Consider the following 21,821-nt stretch of genomic DNA (forward strand, 5'->3'; position numbering starts at 1 on the left):
GTTTCTTCTTTTTAAAAAAGTAACTAAATACAAAACTTGTTATTAATTAGTTAAGTATATTATTTATTCATGGTTTGTTAATTCCAGATTAAGCTAAGTACAGAAAGTTAAACAATTAAAACATTATTAAATCTGGCTTTATTATTTCTCTTAACTTTTGGATGTAAGCATTCAGATTGAGAATTTGGATTAAATTTACCTGAGTTGGACACTGCCTAATTTTGGAAAGAAAAGAATGTATATTAATTTTGTAAAGGTTGTGTAATTAAAAATGAAAAAAAGTATGTTTGTGGTTCTGATTAAATTTTTACTACCAGTAACCCCCCTTCAAGTCTGTTTTATTAAACAGAATAAAGTACAGAAGTAGAGTTTTTTTTTTTTTTTTTTTGTGTTAACCTTTTTGCTCCTAATGTTCGAGCAAACAAAGTTATTCCATGTGCCGTGACCTTGGAACGTAATGTCACTTTGTTTCTGAGTGCATTTTGCAGTTAAGCCTAACACACTGAAATTCTGCTTTTTGTATAAATACAGTGGCTCCCAAAAGTGTTCATATACTTATGATTTTCATTGAAATAGGGCTCTATCTATTAATTAAAAGTAAACATTCTGAATGAGATTTTAATAATAAGATCTATAATCTGTTCGTAACAAAATTACATAAAATATTTTTAAAATATAGCAAAACTTTATTTTTAAGAAATTAATAATAAAAAAATGACAAACATTTTATCTCACAAAAGTCTTCGTACACCGAAATATTTTTGGATAAAATCAAAATTAAAATTATTGTTTGCCGCTTTTTTTTTAATTTTTGCATTGTGGTGGCATTTAAAAAAACCGTTTGCTTCATAATATTCTATTTATTATTGAAAAATGGTTCGCAGTCTTAAAGAAATTAATTACAAACAGCATTCGAAAATTAATAATTTTTCACCATAATAGTGGTAAATCAATTCAAAATATCGCTAAATTAGTTAATTTATCCCATTCTTCAGTGCAATATGTGATAAAATGCTTTAACACATTGACTGCCAATCACTAGAGTTAGATTGATAGTTATTGCCACCCATATAGAAGTAAATTGTATCCAGATGCCAACATACTTATTATAAGAAATATGATTTAAAAATATTAGTAAAAGATAATTATGTGATACATAAGTATTATTTAAGGCTTTTATTAAAGAATTTTTTAATTGCGTGCCAGTGCGTGATTGGCACTACATGTCAAAATTTTCCCCAAATGCCACATTATGCGCTGGCACGTGGAATGTAAAAAATAAATTTAAATAAAAAAAATAAGTGACAGTACGCATTATTTTTATATCAATATGTATTACAAACAATTATACATATTACAAAGGAATTTATAACAAGAAAATTACAAAGACAATATACAGATACATCTAGAATCTTATTTGTGTATTATCTTTGAACAATCTAAGCAGTACCTGGGAGATCCTTCACAAAATTTGCAAACATATATTGTATCTTTACGTTTCCCTTGGGAATAGCAACTTTTGCATTGCTTTCTTAGAATTTTTCCTTCTTTTTTTTTCTTCCCGTGTACTCAGCACATGTTCAGATTCAGACTGATCACACACAGGAACACGAAGAACAGATGGCTGTTTCAGTAAATTTCGTGTGATGGATAAACGGTAGTCATACAGTGATGTATTTTCATTGGAATACTTATTATAGATAAAGTGGGAATTGTTCATCGTTATTTGCAAAATATGCACAAATAGTTTAGTGAGCCAGCTAATTTTTTTTCTCTCACAAGGATAATAAGCAAGCATCTGATCTTGCTTATCAATACCGGCCATAAATTTATTATATTGAATTACAGGTAGAGGTTTCAATTTAATTTCACCTCTTTTGTTTGTTATTTCCGCCATATCATTTTTATATTCATTGGAAATGTGACATCTGTCTTATCCTGCCATTTTGCAATCATCACACCATTATCATACTTTGCTACAGTTTGCCCTTTCTTCAGTTTTTTTCGTTTACCTCTTTCGGAAATGTCTTTCTGTTCCTTCTGATTTTCCCAGTGCAGCTGTTATAATAATTGTCCATAAATATGCTATGTCCTACATCCAGCATTTCCTCGAGTAAATTCATAACAACTTTTTTTTTTGCATGTACTCTTCCATCAGAATCATCCAACATGCGTGTATATATCATAAATTTCAGAACCATACCATCAGGAGTTGTAATCATGTATAACTTGATACCATATTTGTGACGTTTATTTGGTATATACTGTCTGAATATAAGCCATCCATGCCACAATACCATCGATTCATCGTTTTCCGTAATAGTTGAATCATCCTGCTGACATGCAGCCTCTTTCATGATTCGTCCTTCATCATCATCAGAATCCGAAATATCATGGGTACCAGTCGGAGGAACGAATTCTTCATCACTATCATAACTAAAATCGCTCGGGTACTCATCCGATAGCTCTACCAACAAATTTGCTATTTCGTCATCCGTAAGAGCCTTTTTATATTGAACTTTTCTTTTTTCCGGCGCGAAGATTCTGCATTATCATCTCTATAACTCATACTAAAAGATTATTTTTTTATTAAAAAGTAAAACAATAATTTCGAAACCGCGATTATTTATACGTAGTTTCTAATTTTCACTCCATGCTTATACCATAAGAAATGCCCTGCATGCAATGTCAAATGAACTGGAGAATGAATAACAATTATAGAATTTTCTCATGCCAGCGCGTGACTGGCTGCTGAGACATCACATGCTGGCGCGTGATTGGCTCTTTGCTGATAACAAAACGTCACGCACTGGTGCATGATTGGCAATAAAGAAGAAAATCGGATTGAAAACAAGGTAAGAAAAGGTGATGAGAAATTTATTATTAGAAAATTTGTGAAAAACCCATGTTTGAGTGCTGTAAAACTTTCTGCAGAATTTAAGGCAAACTTTTCTACTTCAATTTAACCTGAAAGTGTTCGACGAGTTCTCAGAGAAGCTGGATTACATGGGCGTTCTGCCCGTAAAAAATTTTTTGTTAGTGAGAAAAACAGAAAGCTTAGGCTTTCATTCTCAAAATCAATGATAAGTACACCCGAAATGTATTGGAATAATGTCCTATTTGCTGACGAAAGCAAATTTAACATTTTTGGTTCCAATGGTCAAATAACTGTATGGAGAAGGAAAAATGAGGAACTTCATTCTAAGAACGTAGTTGGAATAGTTAGGCATGGCGGTGGAGGTGTTCTTGTGTAGGGGTGCATGTCAGCATCAGGGCTAGGTAATTTGGTATTTATTGATGGCATAATGAATCATTCTCTTTATTTAAATATTTTAAGAGACAATTTAAAATTATCAGCCCAAAATTTGGGTATTGGAAACAACTTTATTTTTAATCATGATAACGATCCTAAGCATACAGCTCTCAACGTTCGCCTTTGGTGTCTCTGTAATTCTCCACAGGTTTTTAAAACACCACCTCAGTCTCCAGATTTAAACCCCATAGAACACATTTGGAAAGAACTGGAGGTTAGAGTATGAAAACACATCAAAACAAAAATCGAACTCAAAACAATCATGATGGAAGAATGGATGAACGTTGATACATTAAAAAAAAAAAAAAAAAAACTAGGAAAATCTATTCCCAGATGCATAAAAGCTGTTGGGGATGCTAAAGGATATGCTACTAAATATTAATTTAACAAAAAATGAAAATATTTACTAATATGTCAAGAATTTGTTGAAGTGTATGAAGACTTTTGTGACATGAAATGTTTGTCATTTTTTTATTATTAATTCCTTAAAAATAAAGTTTCGCTATATTTTAAGAATATTTCATATAATTTTGTTACAAATAAATTAGAGATCTTATTATTAAAATCTCATTCAGAAAGTTTACCTTTAATTAATGGATAGAGCTCTATTTCAATGAAAATCATAAGTGTACGAACACTTTTGGGAGCCACTGTATTTGGATTCTTGCATATATTAAAAATAGCATTTCTTCTAACATAAACAGAAAATCATAATACTTAAAATAAAAATTCAGAATAATTTAAAATGCTATATTAGTGTTATTGATTATATTCCAATACTTAAATTATATCTCTACAGAAATGAAGTAACAAAGTTAAGAATTTAAATGTCTGTGATTATTGTATCCTGTTGCCATATCAACTTGCAAATATTTTAAGCCTCTTGCGCTGCGTGAAATTTTTCTAAATTATGAACGTGTTTTACTTTCATAGGATAAAGTAATAAATAATATTCATCACAACAATGTAAGAGACTGTAGAGATTTTATTCCGTAAAATTTTGCAACATTCTGGATGATTTATATGCATTTCATGTTTGAAATGAAACATTCTGTTTCAGTGTATCAAATATGATATAGTAGGCTGTCGGTGACATTTCCCTCCCGCATCACATTTGATACAGTGTGCCCACAGACAAAAACTGAGTCATATCATATACAGTCAAAAGTCGTTAATTTGGACACCCATAATCCGGACCTCAAAGCTAAAAACTTTCTGTGCATGCGCCGCGTCGGCACATGCGCACAGGCGTTTTACGCGTGCGCGTAAGACCTTGACTACTGCGCATATGTGTGTGCGCAAGTGCAGAATACGTTTTCGCCTGCACGTTTAATGTATAACGGACGGTGTAAGCTAAAATTATCTAATTATCTATTTCAGTTAATGTTATAATGATTGCGTTGTTCCTTAATCTTCGAATTGGATCCCGCTTATTATTTTTTGCAGACTGTAAGAGCAATTTTATTAAAGTAAACTTGAACTTTCAATTATGTCAAATAGAATTTCCGATGCTGGAACTTCCAAAGGATCTACAAAACGAAAGTATGTTTCGATGTCCAACAAACAAAAAGTGGAATTGCTGCAAAAAATGGATAAAGACATGAAGAATGTGACAGAGAGGTTAGTGAAAACGAAAAAATTTCGATTGACAAGTTAGTCGGTATTCTTGGCACAGCAATTAACGGGACTTGAACAGCGGAACTTTGTAACTGAACAAGAAATTATGTCTTTTTATAGAATTAAAGAGAAAGTATTATCACATAAAATGAAGCAACTTAAACAATTTGCATTAAGAGAAATGTTTAATAAAGTAAACAAATAAATATTAAGCTTTTTTTTTTTTTTTTTTGTAAATTTTGATACCCTTTAGATCATAATTGTTCTTTATTTCATAAATTATGGTTTCATATTTTTAATCTTAGAATTTCTGCATGCCATCTTACGAGATTTAAACTGATGATCTATAATCCGGAATCGCCCGACGGACGGATAAAGTCCCGACGAGTCCGGATTAACGACTTTTGACTATATTGATGTGCTTGGAGCGAAGAGGTTAAACATATTGAAATTTTTTTCTTTACTAGAACATATCATTATGATATTAATAATATAAAACTGAGTGATTTATATATATAGATTAAGCCACAAACATAGTATAGTGATTAACAAAGCCAACTGGGCTCATGTTTGAATCCCGGATAAGACACATATGTTTATATTTTTGGAATGGAGGTGCCTAAAATCTGTTTATCCAAAAATCCTTTCAAGAGATCAGTGAAGGGGAATCGGAGACATGAAAACGTCCTTGTCCTTTTTGATCAGAACCGTGTGTAAAACTGTTTTGCACTACTTCTGATGAAAGTTTTTTTTTTTTTTTTTTCTTACAACAATGCTTGTTTATTCCATTCATGATTACACAGGGTGTAACAGAATTGATGATCTCAATTTTAGGGGGAACTAGAGCATGGCAAAAGCAGCAATTTTTTTAAGTGCTAATGCAAAAATACAATAAGTATGGTGAATGAAAAATCATTTTAATCATGGATATTTACAAGAATTATTCAAATGAATGACCACCAACTGTAATGCATGACGAAATGATTGGCAAACTTTCTTAGAAGATACCTAGCATATCCGCTACTTCTGAAGCAAAGATGCTAATTATGGCAAAAAGGTCTTCAGGAGGATCAATCTGTATTTCATGAATGAGATGTGCCATTGTTGTGATGCATGTTTTGCAGTTTTAGGTTGTATATAACAAACATTTTAAATATCAAACATTATTTATTATAAATATCTATGATTAAAAAAATTTTTCATTCGTTATGTTACTATTTGTATTTACTATGTTCCTTCATTCATGGTTCACATTATATTGCGAATTTTTTTGGGAAGGAGCTGTTTTATCACATCTGTGTCTGGACATGAGGAATAACCATGATAATACACGAGCATAACGTAAAAACAATATAAATTATTCTACATGCCAGTAAGAACTTTTTAAAAAAATATGTGGCCTTTTCCCCTTTTCTTTCTTTTTTTTTAGGAGCCTTTATTATAAAGTGTAATTCAGTTTTGCTGTTATTTTTTGCTTTACTGAGGAAACTATGAAATAAGTAATTCAAAATGAAATTTGGTTATGTTTTGAAAAATAGCTGCAATTCTATTTGAAAGTTGTTAAGAATATTTTATTTATCATATATGTGTTTGAATAATGTACATAAGTGTTATTATCTTTGGCCTGAAATGTTTTACTTAGTATTATTCCTGTTTCTAAGTTTCATAACTTGCTTGTTTAACTTTTGCAGAAACAGTGCACAGTTCTTGATACGCCACAGTTTTATTCAAAGTGGAGGGATTTTTTCAATTCTATTATTATTCCTCTCTCTTCAGTTATTGCATTTCATCTATTTCAAAGCATTTTAGCTTTAATACCTCTTGGAAGGAAAGTAACTGGTTTCCCATTTGATGCAAAGAAAATTACTTTGGAATATCGCTTAAATGGTTTGTATTTTCTGAAATTATCTTCATTTAAGGTGTGTTTTCTTGTTTAATTTATGTAAATATTTTGAATGGAGTTTTAAGACAAGTACTGTATAAATTAAAAATATTTATGAAAATTGGGTGCAAGAATTACTGAAATCTTACTGTTCTTTTTGCAACTTAACGTTAGTTTTCATAGTGAAAGCTGAAAAGTATTGTGAAAAGTTAATTTTCCTGAGACATAGGGTATTTAGATTTTAAAATCAATTGATAGTGTTAATGCAATAATATTAGATTATTAATTTTATTAAAACATGCTTAACTGAGACAAAAATGTAAATTTACACCTTTATTTTTACATTTTAAAATAAGTGTTAAAAATAACTGACTATATAGAAATGAAAACAATATTTAAAAAAATGATAGCGTAAAAGTATGTTAAATGTAATGTTAATATGTAGAAGTATTTTTGTCATTGTTGTTTTATTATTATATATTTATTCTACCCTAAAAATTTTGCATTGGTTGCCATTGCCCTTTTAAATATAGTATAAGTTTAGAGCTTTTCCTTTTTTACTTAGCCTGAAATTCTTTTGAGTTAATTATTTTCAGCAAATGTCTGAGGTAATTGCCTGGCGTATTAATGCAAAATCATCATCATGCTTTACAAAAATAGACAACAATTTATTAAGAAAAAAAAAAAAAAAAAGAAAGAAATAGTGCTTTGAAATTATTATTTCTAAGTGTACTGATATATGTCTTGTTTCAATTTTTTAATGCTTTGTTTTTGAAAATACTAATTGTGTAGTTTGAAATCTCATTATTAATTTATTTATATGTGTGTAAATATGTAGTAATATGTAAGCAAAGTAAAGCTTCTGTCCAACCATGGAGTAGATTAATAGTACCTAGATTCATTTTCTAACAAATAAAAATATGTAAATTTCTCTTTAGGTTTTCTGTGTCTTATTTTCTCTGTTTTGGGATTCTCGATACCTGCATATTTGGGATTTTACATGAATTGGGGCTATGATAAGTTCAAGGCCATTGGATTGAGCTGTGCTATTTACAGTGTTCTCTTTGCTCTTATTTTGCACATAATCTCCACAGTAAAAGGACATGGAGTTGTGCAAAGTAAAGGTAAGTTGTTTTAATTTTAATGCATTATTTTGAATCGGTTATTTAAAATCTCTATAATTGCGATTTACTCGTGCGAATATTTAATTTTGAATATTTTAAAAGATTTTTATAACAGTTTGTAACAACTATGATAATCAAAAATTGTATTTGTAAATAATCATGCTGTAAGGGTCATCCCTGTTTATAACTTCGCATAAGTTTGTTTTGTTAATATACATGTAAAAAGTAGTAATTGAGTAGACTAAATATGCAGATTTTTTCATTAATCAAAGGCACATAAAATCAGTAACTGTGTTATGTAAAAAATAGTGCATATTTCAGAAAATGCAAGAATTTTTTAGGGGGTAAAAACAGGAAATGGTTTTATAAAATTCTGAAATATTTAAAGAAATGGTGAAAACATTTTCTTGAGTTCTAGATATGTGTATCTAGCATAAATAAACTATAATTTTGTTCACAATCTTAACAGACTAGTAAGTATATGTTTTCTGCTCAGTTACCCAAATATTTATGCATTATGCTAAGTAATATATGTGTTAGGGTATCAGGAAAGTTCTGGATATTTTGAAAATAGATATTAAAAAAAATTGTTCACCAGAATATTTTTAAAATATTTGTTGTAGAAGTATTTCAAAAGCAACACAAAAGTACACTCAGATTGAATAATCCCTTTAAATGTGAGCAGCTTTGATGTATTTTTGAATAAGCTCTTAATTCATGGCTTCAAGCCTTAGATGTAATATAGCATTAACACTTTATTCAATAAATGTACTGTGAAAAGTTATGAGCAGTTTAATCCATATTTTTAATAGCAGTTTTGATTTTGATGATCGGACCCATATAATAGCACTTTGCTGTAACACATAACATGCTTATAAACTATTCTGCATGACCATCTAGAGGTTTGTTATTATGAGTGACATCATGCTCATTCTTAATTTGGTAAGAAAACTTTAGCAATGAGATGTTGTCCACTAATGATGCAGATTGTGTCTTATTTTACTGCTAGGCCAGTACCTGGTCCAATTCTATCATCACATAAAGTTGAATAGAAATTACAAGCAGATGAAAAATGGTGTCTCTGTGTCACCATAAAATACACTTGAATTTGGAGGAAGAAAATCTCATTTTGTTTGCTAAGGAAAAGAGCCATTTATGTTAAATAACATTTCATGCACCCATAGTTCTTTAAGAGCTTTTGTCATTATGCAACAGCATCTCCACCTGTTAACAATTACAGCAACTTGCTGACAAACTCAGATTTGTCCTCAATGCAGTGTTATCTATTTCCTGATGACAGTGGGAAACAAGATGAGACTCAAACAGCTCAGTGGAAGTTAAATGCTGAATGTTAGATTCATCAGCTATATTGAAAGAACTAGAAAAATAATGGCAAACTTATTTAACTTTAGTACAAATCTTTTTATTTACTTATTTATTTATTTCTACAAGTGTGAAGGAGGATCGTGTGCCTATTCTCTACAGTTAATTTCTTGAAATTCTTTTATTATACAGTTGCATTTTCTGAGTAATTAGGACTGAATCTAGATGTTTTTCCTTATTCACTGTGTGCCTAGATTTTGCAGTAACAGACTGCCATTTATTCTTAATGTTGAATTGCTTCTTCACCAGCGAATGAATATCTCGTAGATTTTTATTTTTACCCGAATCAGTACTGCAGGGATGGAATACAAAAATCTGCTTGTCATTGGCAGAAAGACATCAATGCTTATGGTGCCAACATTTCATAATGGTTAAAAAATGCTAAATATATGCATAAATCAACAGACTGTAGATTAAATAAACAAAATAAATATCTAATCTCTGTTCCTAAGACAACTAAAACTTCCCAAACAGGCTAATGAATAAAAATATTAATTTTGATAATTAATGTAGCATCTTTGAATGTTTTCATTGGCAAAATGATTCAGATATTATGTAAATTTCTCTCCTTACCATTTAAAACATCTTTCTAATAATTAAGACACAATAACACGCCGAATAAATACCAATTCAGAAGTCAAACAACAAAAATCACCCTTGCAGTTAAATTCACCCTTGCAGTTAAATTCACCCTTGCAGTTAAAAACACCCTTGCAGTTAAATTCGAAAAACTTCTTTTACAGTCTTCCAGTTCAAGTAGTTCAAAAAATCTTCCCATTGTAAACATCAAGCCAATAGTTAATATTTCTAATGTTAGTCTTTCAGAAGAACAAGAGAGAATTCTAAAATATAATTTTAACTTCTCAGAAACCTGTAAACCCTCGATTCCAAAGATTTTGGCTCCTATCGAAAAAGCTTTCAAGTTCAGTAAAGTTTCAGATTCACAGAAAGAAATGATTAGGCATCTTATCGCTCATAATGTGAAATTCAATAATAAACCTTTGAAACCAAATCTAACTGCGAAAGAAAGAGCTACAATGCGCGAAATTCATTCTAACCCGGACATTATCATTTCAAAGGCCGACAAAGGTGGCCAGATAGTCGTCATGGATAAGAACATTTACATCGATGGTGTCACTAAACTCTTAAACGAAGGACCATATAATCCGATCCCTAAAGATCCTTCACCTTCGGACTTATCCAAAATAAAAACTGCGATCAAATCTTCGCAAATCATTTCAAGCAACTTAAAACATTCGCTTATCCCATCTGTTGCGAATTGTGCCAGATTATATGCTCTTCCCAAAATTCATAAAAGTGGTATTCCTTTCCGCCCTATTGTATCAAATTTAGGTACTGCCTCGTATCCTTTAGCTAAATACTTAGTTTCTAGATTTTCCACTCTATTAGACAATAACATTTACACCATAAAAAATTCAATAGAGTTTGTAAAAAAGGTTAAAAACATTTCTCCTAGTAATTTACTCATGGTTCCTTTTGATGTAAAATCATTATTCACCAATGTCTCAGTGGAGGGTGCATTAAGATGTCTAGAAACCAGACTTCGCGAATTTCATTTCTCTTGCATCGAAATTGATGAGCTAATTTCTCTCACTCAACTCTGTTTGAAACAAACACATTTTGTTTTCCAAAATAAATATTACAAGCAAACTGAGGGATTAGCCATGGGAAGTCCCCTCAGTCCCATCCTGGCTGATATCTACATGCATTATTATGAATCAAAATTGTTTGAAACTTTAAACTTCCCGGCATGGTTCCGCTACGTAGACGATACTTTTACCCTGTTTGAAAGTAATAAAGATGATTTAAATAAAGTTTTTTCAACAATGAATTCTATTGATCCTGCTATTCAGTTCACTTTTGAACTTGAGACTTGCAATTCTCTTCCATTTCTCAACATTCTCATCACACGTAACACATCCAACTTCAGTACTACAGTTTACCGTAAACCTTCATCGGTTTGCCTTCCACCACACTTTAAATCATGTCATCCGACTAAACAAAAGTTAGCTTCATTTTATTCCTATGTTTTCCGTGCTCTTCAAGTTTGCTTCTCCAAACTAGCCCTTGATGAAGAACTAAATTATTTAAAAGCAATAGCTATTGACAGGGGCTTTTCACCCAACATTATTAATCAAGCAGTTAAAAAATTCTCATCTCAACACACTAAAAGCCACACTCTTATTTTAGGAGATTATAAAAATTCTGTTGTCATTCCCTTCTTTCCATCAATTAGCTATAAAGTTGCACATATTTTGCAGAAATTTAACTTTCGGGTTGTTTTTTCTCCCATCAATAAAATTCCAACTTCTATACTCAAGGACCCCATTCCGGATATGAATTCCTGGGGTATTTATAGGATTCCTTGTCAGTGTGGTTTAATTTACATTGGCCAAACTAAGAGAGCCTTAAAATTTCGCGTCAAAGAACATGAGGCATATGTTAGAAAAAAGGAAACACAGAGGTCTTCTGTTGCTCAACATTGTTGGTCCGAAAATCACACTTTCAATTTTTCTGCTGCCAAAGTTATTCAAAAAACATCTTCCGTTGGAGAACTGGATTTTCTAGAGGCATTTCACATTCATAAAAATCTTTCTGTTCTAGTTAACGATCCTAATTCCAATCCAAATTTGCCTTCGGCTTTTAGAGAAATTATGTTTTAGTTCTGGTTTCGCCAACAGATGGCGCCACTTGCTTATTCTTGTCCAGTCTTATCTTATCTAATCATTATTTCCTATCTTGTTCATTTGCGGTTTTGCAGCTGAAGATGATGGTTCGGTAAAACCATCGAAACTAGTCCTGTGAAAATTTTGTAGGTATAACGCTGATTTTTGTTGTTTGACTTCTGAACATCTTTCTAAGTTTTGCTGGGGAAATTCTTTTTTTTTAAACCAACTGCAATAATTATTAAGAAAAACAATATTCTCCTAACAGGCAATTTATCGTACTTAACTGTGTGAAAAGGATGAAATATTTTAAAAAAAATTAGATTAGCTGTTTTAAATATTTTGGTGAATTATTCGAAATTAGTATAATTAAAAGTGGGCCCCTAAATTTTATTGATATAGATTATATCAAGAATTTCATTCATATAGTGAATGAAACAAAGAGATAAGACAAAAAACACCCGATTTGTACTGCTATATTTAATTGTTTCAAAACATATGTACAAACAATTTATTGTAAGCAGAGTATTAAAAAAAGAGAGAGAATGAATTTAAGAGAGATAAATGGAACACTGTTGCCACTTAAGATAACAGTTATTTCATTTGCTTCTTACAACTTATAATGAAAATGTAAAAATTATTTATAACAAAGGTTCAAAGACAGCATTTTAAAAACTCTTCAGAAATTCAACATAAAAATTGCATGTGAAAGAAACGGTAAGAATTAAACATTGTTTTTACAAACAAAATAGTCTGGAAAAGAGGTGGCACCATTTAGTATAAAAGTAACTAAGGAAATTCGGTAGCTCGCCAACTGGGACAATACCGAAAATATGCTTTTAAAAACATTTTCAAGAAATTAATTTTTGAGAAAAAGCACAGGGTCCTTGAATCTCTCCCACACTTGCAAAAAACTGTAAAAGGATTTTTTTTACTAAAATTAAATGAGTTTGCTGTTATTTTTCTGATCCTTTATATGTAGTTGATAAATAAAACATTCTCAGTTTGCATTTTTAGTTTCTTTTTGTTGTATTCTTCCAAGATTCATAATATAATCATATAATTTGAATATATAAATGAAGCCTAATTGTTTAGGATCTGTGTTTATATTTCTTTAGTTCCTGTTCTTGGAAATTTTTATAATGGAGTATATATCAACCCGGTTTTGTTTGGGAAAGTGGATATCAAAACATCCTTTATTCGAGCAGGTTTGATTGGTTCGGTGAGTGAAGAAATTTATTATCTAATTTGTATAATGATTTTCATATTTATCTATGATCTTATGATTGTATGCCTGAAAAAATATTTTTTTAAAAAATAATTTAAATAAAGGTGATTTTTATGTTCATTTTTTTAGTTTGCTGCTTTACAAATGCCTGGCTTATTAATAAATATTGTCCATTGATAAAATAACACACTGCATAACATAGTATATCTTGAAATCTGTAAAATGTGAATAGTATTTTTAATACTGAATGGCAAAAATTTCTTTATGTGTAAGTGTGTGTTGTAATATTTCAAAAACATTATTGATTAGAAATTTAATATAAAAATTACATGATTTTTATAAAATTGTAACTTTTTAGACTATTTGAAAAACAGGAACAGGTAAGGAAAAATTTAATATGACTACTACAGAAATTATCAATTGTTGAGCTGCAGTACTATCAGGGTTTAACAAAAGTCTCCCATCACTGCAAATTTCATCTGTGCAAAATCATATTTTGTCAAGCGATTTTTGGCATCTGAAAGAAAGACTTATTTTAGAACACTGTGTTGTGAAATTAAAAAAATATCATCATTAAGTACAAGGTGTCTGAAATGGAACTATCATGCTACCAGATTAGAACCATCATTTACTTCAAGTTCTATTATAAAAAGTCAGCTACAAAATGTCACCAAATCATATGTACAGTACAAAGTCCGAAATCTGGACGTCCATTATCTGGAATGATCTATAATCCGGACCTTAAAACCACCAACAAAATTTTTCTCATAGGCTTTACACATGCGCATTTGATTTCCCCCTCCATGCATAATGAAACATCTGGAGAGTCCCGATTCTTAATTTCATTTTGACACTAAATAAAATACCTTGTTATTGAAGAAACGATCAATTTAGCACAAATTTGTACGATCAGTAATTTGGCTCCGTTGCTGCGTATTTGCTTGGCACACATCTCAAACTGAAACATTTCATATAGATACATCGTTGATCTGACGCCAACGTAGCGAATCATTTATTATACTTTCTTTTAATTATTGCATGTTTATCAAAACATGACAACTTGAGTAATGACTCAAGATGTAGCGATGCCTAAACATTTTTTATTTCATAAATCGCGATTTCATATTTTGAATTTCATAATTTCTACATGCCATCTTACTAGATTTAAATGGTGATCTATTATCCGAAAAAATCCCAAATCTGGAATCGCCAAAGGCCTGACGAGTCCGGATTTTGGACTATATAGCTTTAGGTGCAATGTTGTATCATATGACACTGTGAAGGTTTGGTATCGAAAACTCAAACAAGGACTGGCATTCAAGAAACTAAACACTCTGACCGGCCTACTGATGTTGATGAGAACTTGTGGAAGCAGATCAGTATGCAATTTTCACCTTTTTTTCTATCCTAACTTTGTTAAGAATGTTTTTTGGTGGAAACTTGTATTACAACCAGATATATATATATAATGTGTGTGGAATTCTATACAGTAGAATTTTTAAACAATTTTTGTATTTTAATTTGAATAATAATTTTGCATTATTCATGTTTAATAAGTCCTGTTGACAATTTCTAATCCGTTATCTTCTATTAAATTATAATTCCTAATTTATGTACTCTTTATATGCTGCTGGACAGAGTTAAGGTAGAGCATGGTTAGATAGATCTCGTGTTGAAGATGTTCAGAAATTATATTCTGTAATAACTTTTGAAATTCTGTAGCTTTTGTAGCACCGGTGAATGCAAAATGCTGTAGGCAGTTTTTTCTTGAAATGTATTCTTGAAGTACTAATTAAAAAACAGTAGAAAGCTGTTTATGTCCAACTTTTGATGACGCTGAGAAAAGTTGCATTTGACTAGATTCTGAAAAAAATTGCATGCAATATTTTTTTTTTTTTTTTTTTTTTTTTTTTTTAAAGATTCAGTTTATTTTTCTTTGTGATAGCAATTAAAATATTAAGGCTTTGCATATGGGAATACACAGATTATTACAGTTATTGATTGTTAAAGAGGAATATATCACAATAATCAAATCCATGGTAATATGTATAAATTATGCTTTTAAGATGGATGATCATTGCTAATGATTTTTCAAACCTGTTTGAATTTTATATATGAGGTAAAAAAAAAAAAAACGAAGTAAAAGCACATACAGTTGGTCTCTCTTAGAGAAGAGCAAGTCTTGAATAAAAAGAATTGTCTGGTGGAATTTTTCTTTCATTTGTAAAATTAGCAATGGATTTAATTTTCAGTTTCCTGTTGAGCTTTCATTGATTGCTCAAGATAGAATCATTGTTCGCTATATTATGTTTTAAAGTTTCAGTAGTTCTAATTATTTCATTGAGGGTAAATTCCTTGTGTGTAGTGGGTGCATGGCTCTACATTTTTTTTTTTTTTTAAACTTACTGTAGTTAATAAAACTCTTTGTTTATCTTTAATGATTTCTAAGGAATTTATTTTATATTATTCTAAAGTTTCTCTTAACCCTCTGAGCAACACGGTTTTTGGGATCTGTTATGAAGACCTGTATTTATGCAACATTTATTAGCTCAATTTATATAATTACTTATTTTAGCCTGTATTTTCATAAACTTACATTCATTAAGAGTACATTTACATTATTAAGGAAAGTAAAAAAGCAAAATATCATAAGTTAATAGGCTACTATGTATCAAGTAACAAAAAATCTCATGGCCGGATAAAGCCGGTCATGCCGCTTAAAGAGTTAATACAGTATATTTTTCATCATGCCTGTATAACTGAAACATTTTGAGGCCCATAAAAAAATTATTATTGCAAAAATAACTAACATATTTTATTATTATTCTTTATATTTTAAATTTGTATAATTATCTATTATTTTAACTGTATTTTAAGAGGTTGGCGATAGGAGGAGAAGTTTTACATTCTGTTTCTAAGACTAATCTTCATCAAAATTAGATGAAACTTAAGCAGACAGCTGTTGTAGGTTTTGCATGAATTGAATAGTAATTTATTATCCATTCTATAAAATTGTTGGTATGAAGCTAAAGTTTTAAGAGCTATACGCATTGAAGAAACTGTATGAGAATGCTGTTCATTTGATCATGAACATAATGCATTAAAATTTCATCCAAAATGATCTGAATGATATTTTGCGTTATGAAATTTGTGATGAATTTTAATATAATATATTGTTGGATAGCTTATTTATGGAATAAAATTTGCTGTTGTGTATTATGTATCAAATTCACCTTTGATTAATGCTACAGAAAAGAAATTTACCTCAGGCAGAAAATTATGATACAAAATGGTGATCCTTATTTTGACATTTTGTTTAAGTTCTGTTGTATCTCTTTTTATATTATATTTGGTAATGGTGAGAAAAGTTTCCTTTTTTGAGGAGGGAGAGATATATATCTGATATATTTATTATGCTATAACTGCATTTAAATACAGTCAAAAGTCTTTAATCCGGACCTCAAAGCTACAAACTTTCTGCGCATGCGTCAACGCATAATGCATTAACGCATGCGCATAATACCTTTACGCATGCGCGTTTAATGTATGACGGACGGTATAAGCTAAGCTAAAATTATTTAATTATCTATTTCAGTTAATGTTGCAGATTGCGTTGTTCCTTAATCTTCTAATTGGATCCGGATTATTATTTTTTGCAGACAGTTAGAGCAATTTTATAAAAGTAATCTTGAACTTTCGATTATGTCAAAAAAAATTTCCGATTCTGGGGCTACCAAAGGATCTACAAAGCGAAAGCATGTTTCAAACAAAAAGTGGAATTGCTGCGAAAAATGGATAAAGGCATATCCTTTGGTTCTCTAACCATTCCGAAATCTGTTTGTCAATTTCACGCTGCTCTGCGGGGGAAGGGGAACGACGCGGCACGCAATGAACTGGAAGTTGATCTGTCAGCACTATCCTTATCTTCAGGGCAGATGTTTTAATTTTATTCGGCTTATAATTCCTTAGTTAATGTAGTATTTCATCTCGATGTACTACGCATTTGATATGATTTAAATCAAATTTCTCGTCATTATAAATATTACGAATACACATCAAATAGTTTTCTGGTTGCAATTTTCTAATTTCCACTATGCGTAATGTATGCTTTACGCTTGCGCGCATTGAAAGAAATGTTTAATAAAGTAAAGAAATAAATATTAAGCTCCCCCTTTTTTTTGTGTGTGTAAATTTTGATACCCTTTAGATCATAATTGCTCTTTATTTCATAAATTTCGGTTTCATATTTTTAATTTTATAATTTCCGCATGCCGGAAAAACCGATAATCCGAAATCGTCGAAGTACCGACGAGTCCGGATTAAAGACTTTTGACTGTAATATGTTATTTGAAAATTGGTGTATTAGTTGATGTTTTGAATTCTTTAATAATTTTCAAGCTTGTAAATTGAATTCTATTTATTTTTGTCGCAGGCATTGATAAACCTCAGCATTCTTTTGAAATTATTTTTGATGAAAGGCTATATCACAATTCCCTTGGCTTCAACAGCAGGAATGCAGATCTTTTTCGTTTTTGATTTACTCTTCCGAGAGGTAAGTCATTGTCCATCTCTCTAAATAATTTTTGAAAGGGAGGAGAGAGGTTCATTTAAAAAGATGAACGGTCATCAATGTTTCATTTGATATCTAGTTCTATTAAAAGATGACATGAATTGTAAATAAATTATAATATTTTATTATATCAAATTGCAAGTTCTATAGAATTACTATCTTCTTATTTGGAATGGGAAAAAGTATTATTAAGATAAAACATAATTTTTCTGTTATGTATATGCTCTATATTAAGTTTTGTGGGGAGACTAGGAATTATGCTTACTAAATTCTTTGCTGAGCAGTTACCAGTATCTTTGTGTGTAGTGTATACATTAGCTTACTCATTTTTTTTTTTAAATTTGTGATGGTATTACTTCAGCTTTGAGAGTGTCTTATTTCATTTTACCTAAATTAATACATCATTGGGCTTTACAGAAATATAGGAATATCAATAGTAACATCATAGCACTAGTTTCTATTGTTTTTTGTTTTTTTTAAAAAAATATCCAACCATTGCAGAAATTGAATCATGTATGATACATTTAATATTTTTAGTATAAATTCATAAACCATTAATGGTATAAAAAATAGAAAGACAAAGTATTGTAATTGTGTGATTAAAATATTTTTCTAAGAAATAAACAAGCTCGTAATAATTATAACTATTAATGAACATGATAAAATGATGTTGAAACAGTTTGTGACAGTGCTAGAGTGAAGCGTGAAATTGATGATAATAAGTCAGACTGAATTATTTCATATAGAATTTAATCCATGAAGGGTTTATAATTTTAAAAAAATCTTGAAAAATTAAAGTATTGTCAAAGAAATTTCGTTGAAATTGTGTGAACAAAAGTGGTCTGCAAATTAAGATGATGATACAAAATAAGTGTTTGAAGTTGATGACACCTCAGTCCTGTCCAAATGATTAATCAACAAGTGGAAAGTACAAGAAACCACATATGTTCAGTGTTGTCTTCAATACAGAAGGATGACAGTCGTCAGGCCTTGCCTCATCCGTGAAATCTCTGAATCCGTGAAATCAAAAATCAGGGAAACAATTTTATTCATCTGAAAATAAATTATTTTAAAAATAAAATAAGACAAAAGAAAAATGTGCTGTTGGCAACAGTTGTGCCCAGTTAAGGAAAAAATGCCAAAAGGGCACATTCACATGAATTGGAGCATGACTGAATCATCAGGTTTTTGGCAAAGCTTTTAATGATTTATTTTATGGTTAGAAAAAAGTAATTGCTTTTCATTAGTATCATATGAAATGTCTGAATTTTTTTAATTATTATTATTTCCTTTTCCAGGAGAAATTGTTAAGCACTGCCACTTACACAAGTGATACAATTGGTTATGGTTTTATAATGACAAATGCCTTTTTGATACCGATTGGTTTAGCATTGCAAAATATATATCTCTTTATTTTTGAAGCAAAAGCAAGTACAATTCCTCATTGGTATTCTGCTGCCATCCTTTGCATATTTTGTAAGTATACTACATGTATTTTTATAGAGCCCGCACAGTTTTCATTTACTGGTATAACATTTTAATGCCACAATTATTTTATTGAAAAATATATTCAGGTTCTTATTTTGAATTTTTGTCATGTGTATTTTGACATATTGGTCTTGATTTAGGATTTTAAAAGTAGAAATTAAAAATTTTCTGGTTTTGAAAGGTATGTCACCTTTAGCAGTCTCAAACTCAAATTGAATACGGGTCACATGCACGACCTAAAAACTGCCGGCGTGTCTCATGAACATTCAAATTTTTTCCAACTAAATTTGAAATAACTAACTGTACTGTAACTTAATTTAAAATTTCACTTCTTAAATACAGTACAAAGTCCCAGATCCAAGCTTTCTCTTTGGGACTTCCGCGATTCTGGATTTGGGATTTTTCCGTGTATTCAATCATGAGTTTTGGCTGTGTAGCGGCCATATGAACTCTGTCGCTGGTTCTAGGTTTATATGAATAACAAATCAGTTATTCTTAATTCAAATAGCACTAAATGTAATCTTTTGACCTATGAGTATCATTAATGATATCTACTTTTAGCATATGGAAAAAAAAAGTTTTTTTGTTAAATTTTTTCTGTCGACATTTCCTAGCACATTTAACTTAAATCTGTACTCTTAATAATCTTAAATCATTGCCAAGTGTAATGTCAACATAAAAGGTTACCATGCTGTTTCTCAATTACTAAAATAATAATAATAAAAAAAGTGTTTAGGTATCCCTCCACGAGTCATTTACTCAAGTTACCATGTGTTGATAAGCATGCGGTGATGAAAGCAAAATATGATAAATAATGATTCTTCAGGGGTATAAAATATTAGGGGGTGTAAAATCAACGATGTATCTGTAGAATGTTTCGTTGGAAATGTATGAACGACAGCTACAGAGCCAAATTATTCATCATACAATTTTATGTTAAAATGATTGTTTCTTCAGTAATGAAGTATTTTATTTAGTGAAGTGAAATTAAAAATCAGGACTTTCCACATGTTTTATTATGCACCAGGGGGGGAATCAAATGTGCACATACACTATATATATATAATATAATAAAATAATAATAATAAAAAGGTTTGGTCCGGATTTTAGATCATTCTGGATATTGGATGTCTGGATATCGTACTTAAAACATACATAAGCAATAATGATGATAATAATGCAGAGGAAGAAAATCAAATTTATCATACTTACTTCCTATCTGTAACAAATTTCTGTTGGTTATATTTTGTATTCAAATGTACTAGCAGCTAAGTATTAAATTCTTGGATTGACAGTTATTTCAAATAATTCTAATCTTTTGAATTAACCATTAAATAATGTAATTTGAACATAAACTTAAAATGCACAAATTATGAAATTAAATTTATAGAGAAAACTTCCCCAGTGGATCAAAATTTGAGAATAAATAACAGCAACTTTACTTTCTTTTATGTGTTAAATTTTTATCAACACACAGAAAAAAATGCGGGTCCGAGACACGTAACTGAAAACAGTTAGCTGACAAGGACACTTACCCGACAGTACATTTGGTCGACACAGAAAGTTAGCCGTCAGGACAAAGGGACACTTAACTGTCAAGACATTTAGTCAACAGGACACAGCCGACAGTGACGTTTAGCTGACATGTACCCAATAATTATTTAAACTTACTATGAATTACAAAATTTCTCGACTTATCCACAAATTCAATATTCAATAAATCAAGTTATTTTTTTCACCTATCAGTAAAATTCATTTTTCGATTCTTAAAAGATCTCATATGTGCTTTTAATCATTGAGATAATTTAGCATTGTTTGATATGTATTGTGCTGTTTGGTGTATATTGGCCAAATTGAAGAAGCATTGAAATTTCTCGTCAGGAAATATGAATTAAATTTTGAAAGGGAAAAAATTTTATAGCTAAGTACGGTGGTCACTTAATTCAAACATTATCTGTAAAGCTTCTTCATTTAATCAACTGGGTTTCTGTGAACACTTTCACGTCATTAATAATTTTTGTTTACTTAATGATATTAATTTTCCAGTCTCACTCTTTCAAATGCTTTCAAATTTCTAATACATTTACGATTTATTACTATTTTACTCAATACATCATGTTACATTCTTTCCCTTACAAAATCGTTTCTCTCCTCCCACTAATGAAATTTCCTTTCCCTATCCCTTTCGTTAGGCAAATAGCCCTCTGGCTTTGCCGTAATTACATAAACCAAACCTTCTTCTGTTAAGTGGCTGTAGACCACAAGGTATGAATTCCCATGCCGGAGCCCTATCTCAGATTGATAAATATGTGATGCCTAACCTGTAAATAACATTCTGAGGGTGTAAATAGCATTTTAGATGAAAAAGTAATTCCAGTGTGGCAAGGAGTAGGGCGAATCATTCTACTTCCTAACAGGGAAAGGAAATTTCATTAGTGGGAGGAGTGAAACAACTTTATACGAGAATGAATGTAGTGTGATGTGTTCAGCAAAGTAGTAATGAAATGTGAAAGTATTAGAAATCTAATA

General features: G+C 30.4%; 1 protein-coding gene across 3 annotated transcripts in view; it reads left to right on the plus strand.

The window, feature by feature from the left end:
- Nucleotides 1-21,821, plus strand: part of LBR (lamin B receptor) — an 85,227-nt gene that overhangs the window by 25,190 nt on the left and 38,216 nt on the right. For all 3 annotated transcript variants that reach the window (XM_085814781.1, XM_085814782.1, XM_085814783.1), the window contains exons 5-9: nucleotides 6,622-6,817; nucleotides 7,751-7,936; nucleotides 13,125-13,228; nucleotides 17,667-17,786; nucleotides 19,103-19,280. In XM_085814781.1, the coding sequence (XP_085670907.1) occupies nucleotides 6,622-6,817; nucleotides 7,751-7,936; nucleotides 13,125-13,228; nucleotides 17,667-17,786; nucleotides 19,103-19,280 (784 nt within the window). The remainder of the gene's footprint in view (nucleotides 1-6,621; nucleotides 6,818-7,750; nucleotides 7,937-13,124; nucleotides 13,229-17,666; nucleotides 17,787-19,102; nucleotides 19,281-21,821) is intronic.

This window comes from Stegodyphus dumicola, chromosome 4, assembly GCF_044657685.1.
Source record: "Stegodyphus dumicola isolate Sdum_Otavi_A_Nest chromosome 4, ASM4465768v1".
NCBI classification, from domain to species: domain Eukaryota; kingdom Metazoa; phylum Arthropoda; class Arachnida; order Araneae; family Eresidae; genus Stegodyphus; species Stegodyphus dumicola.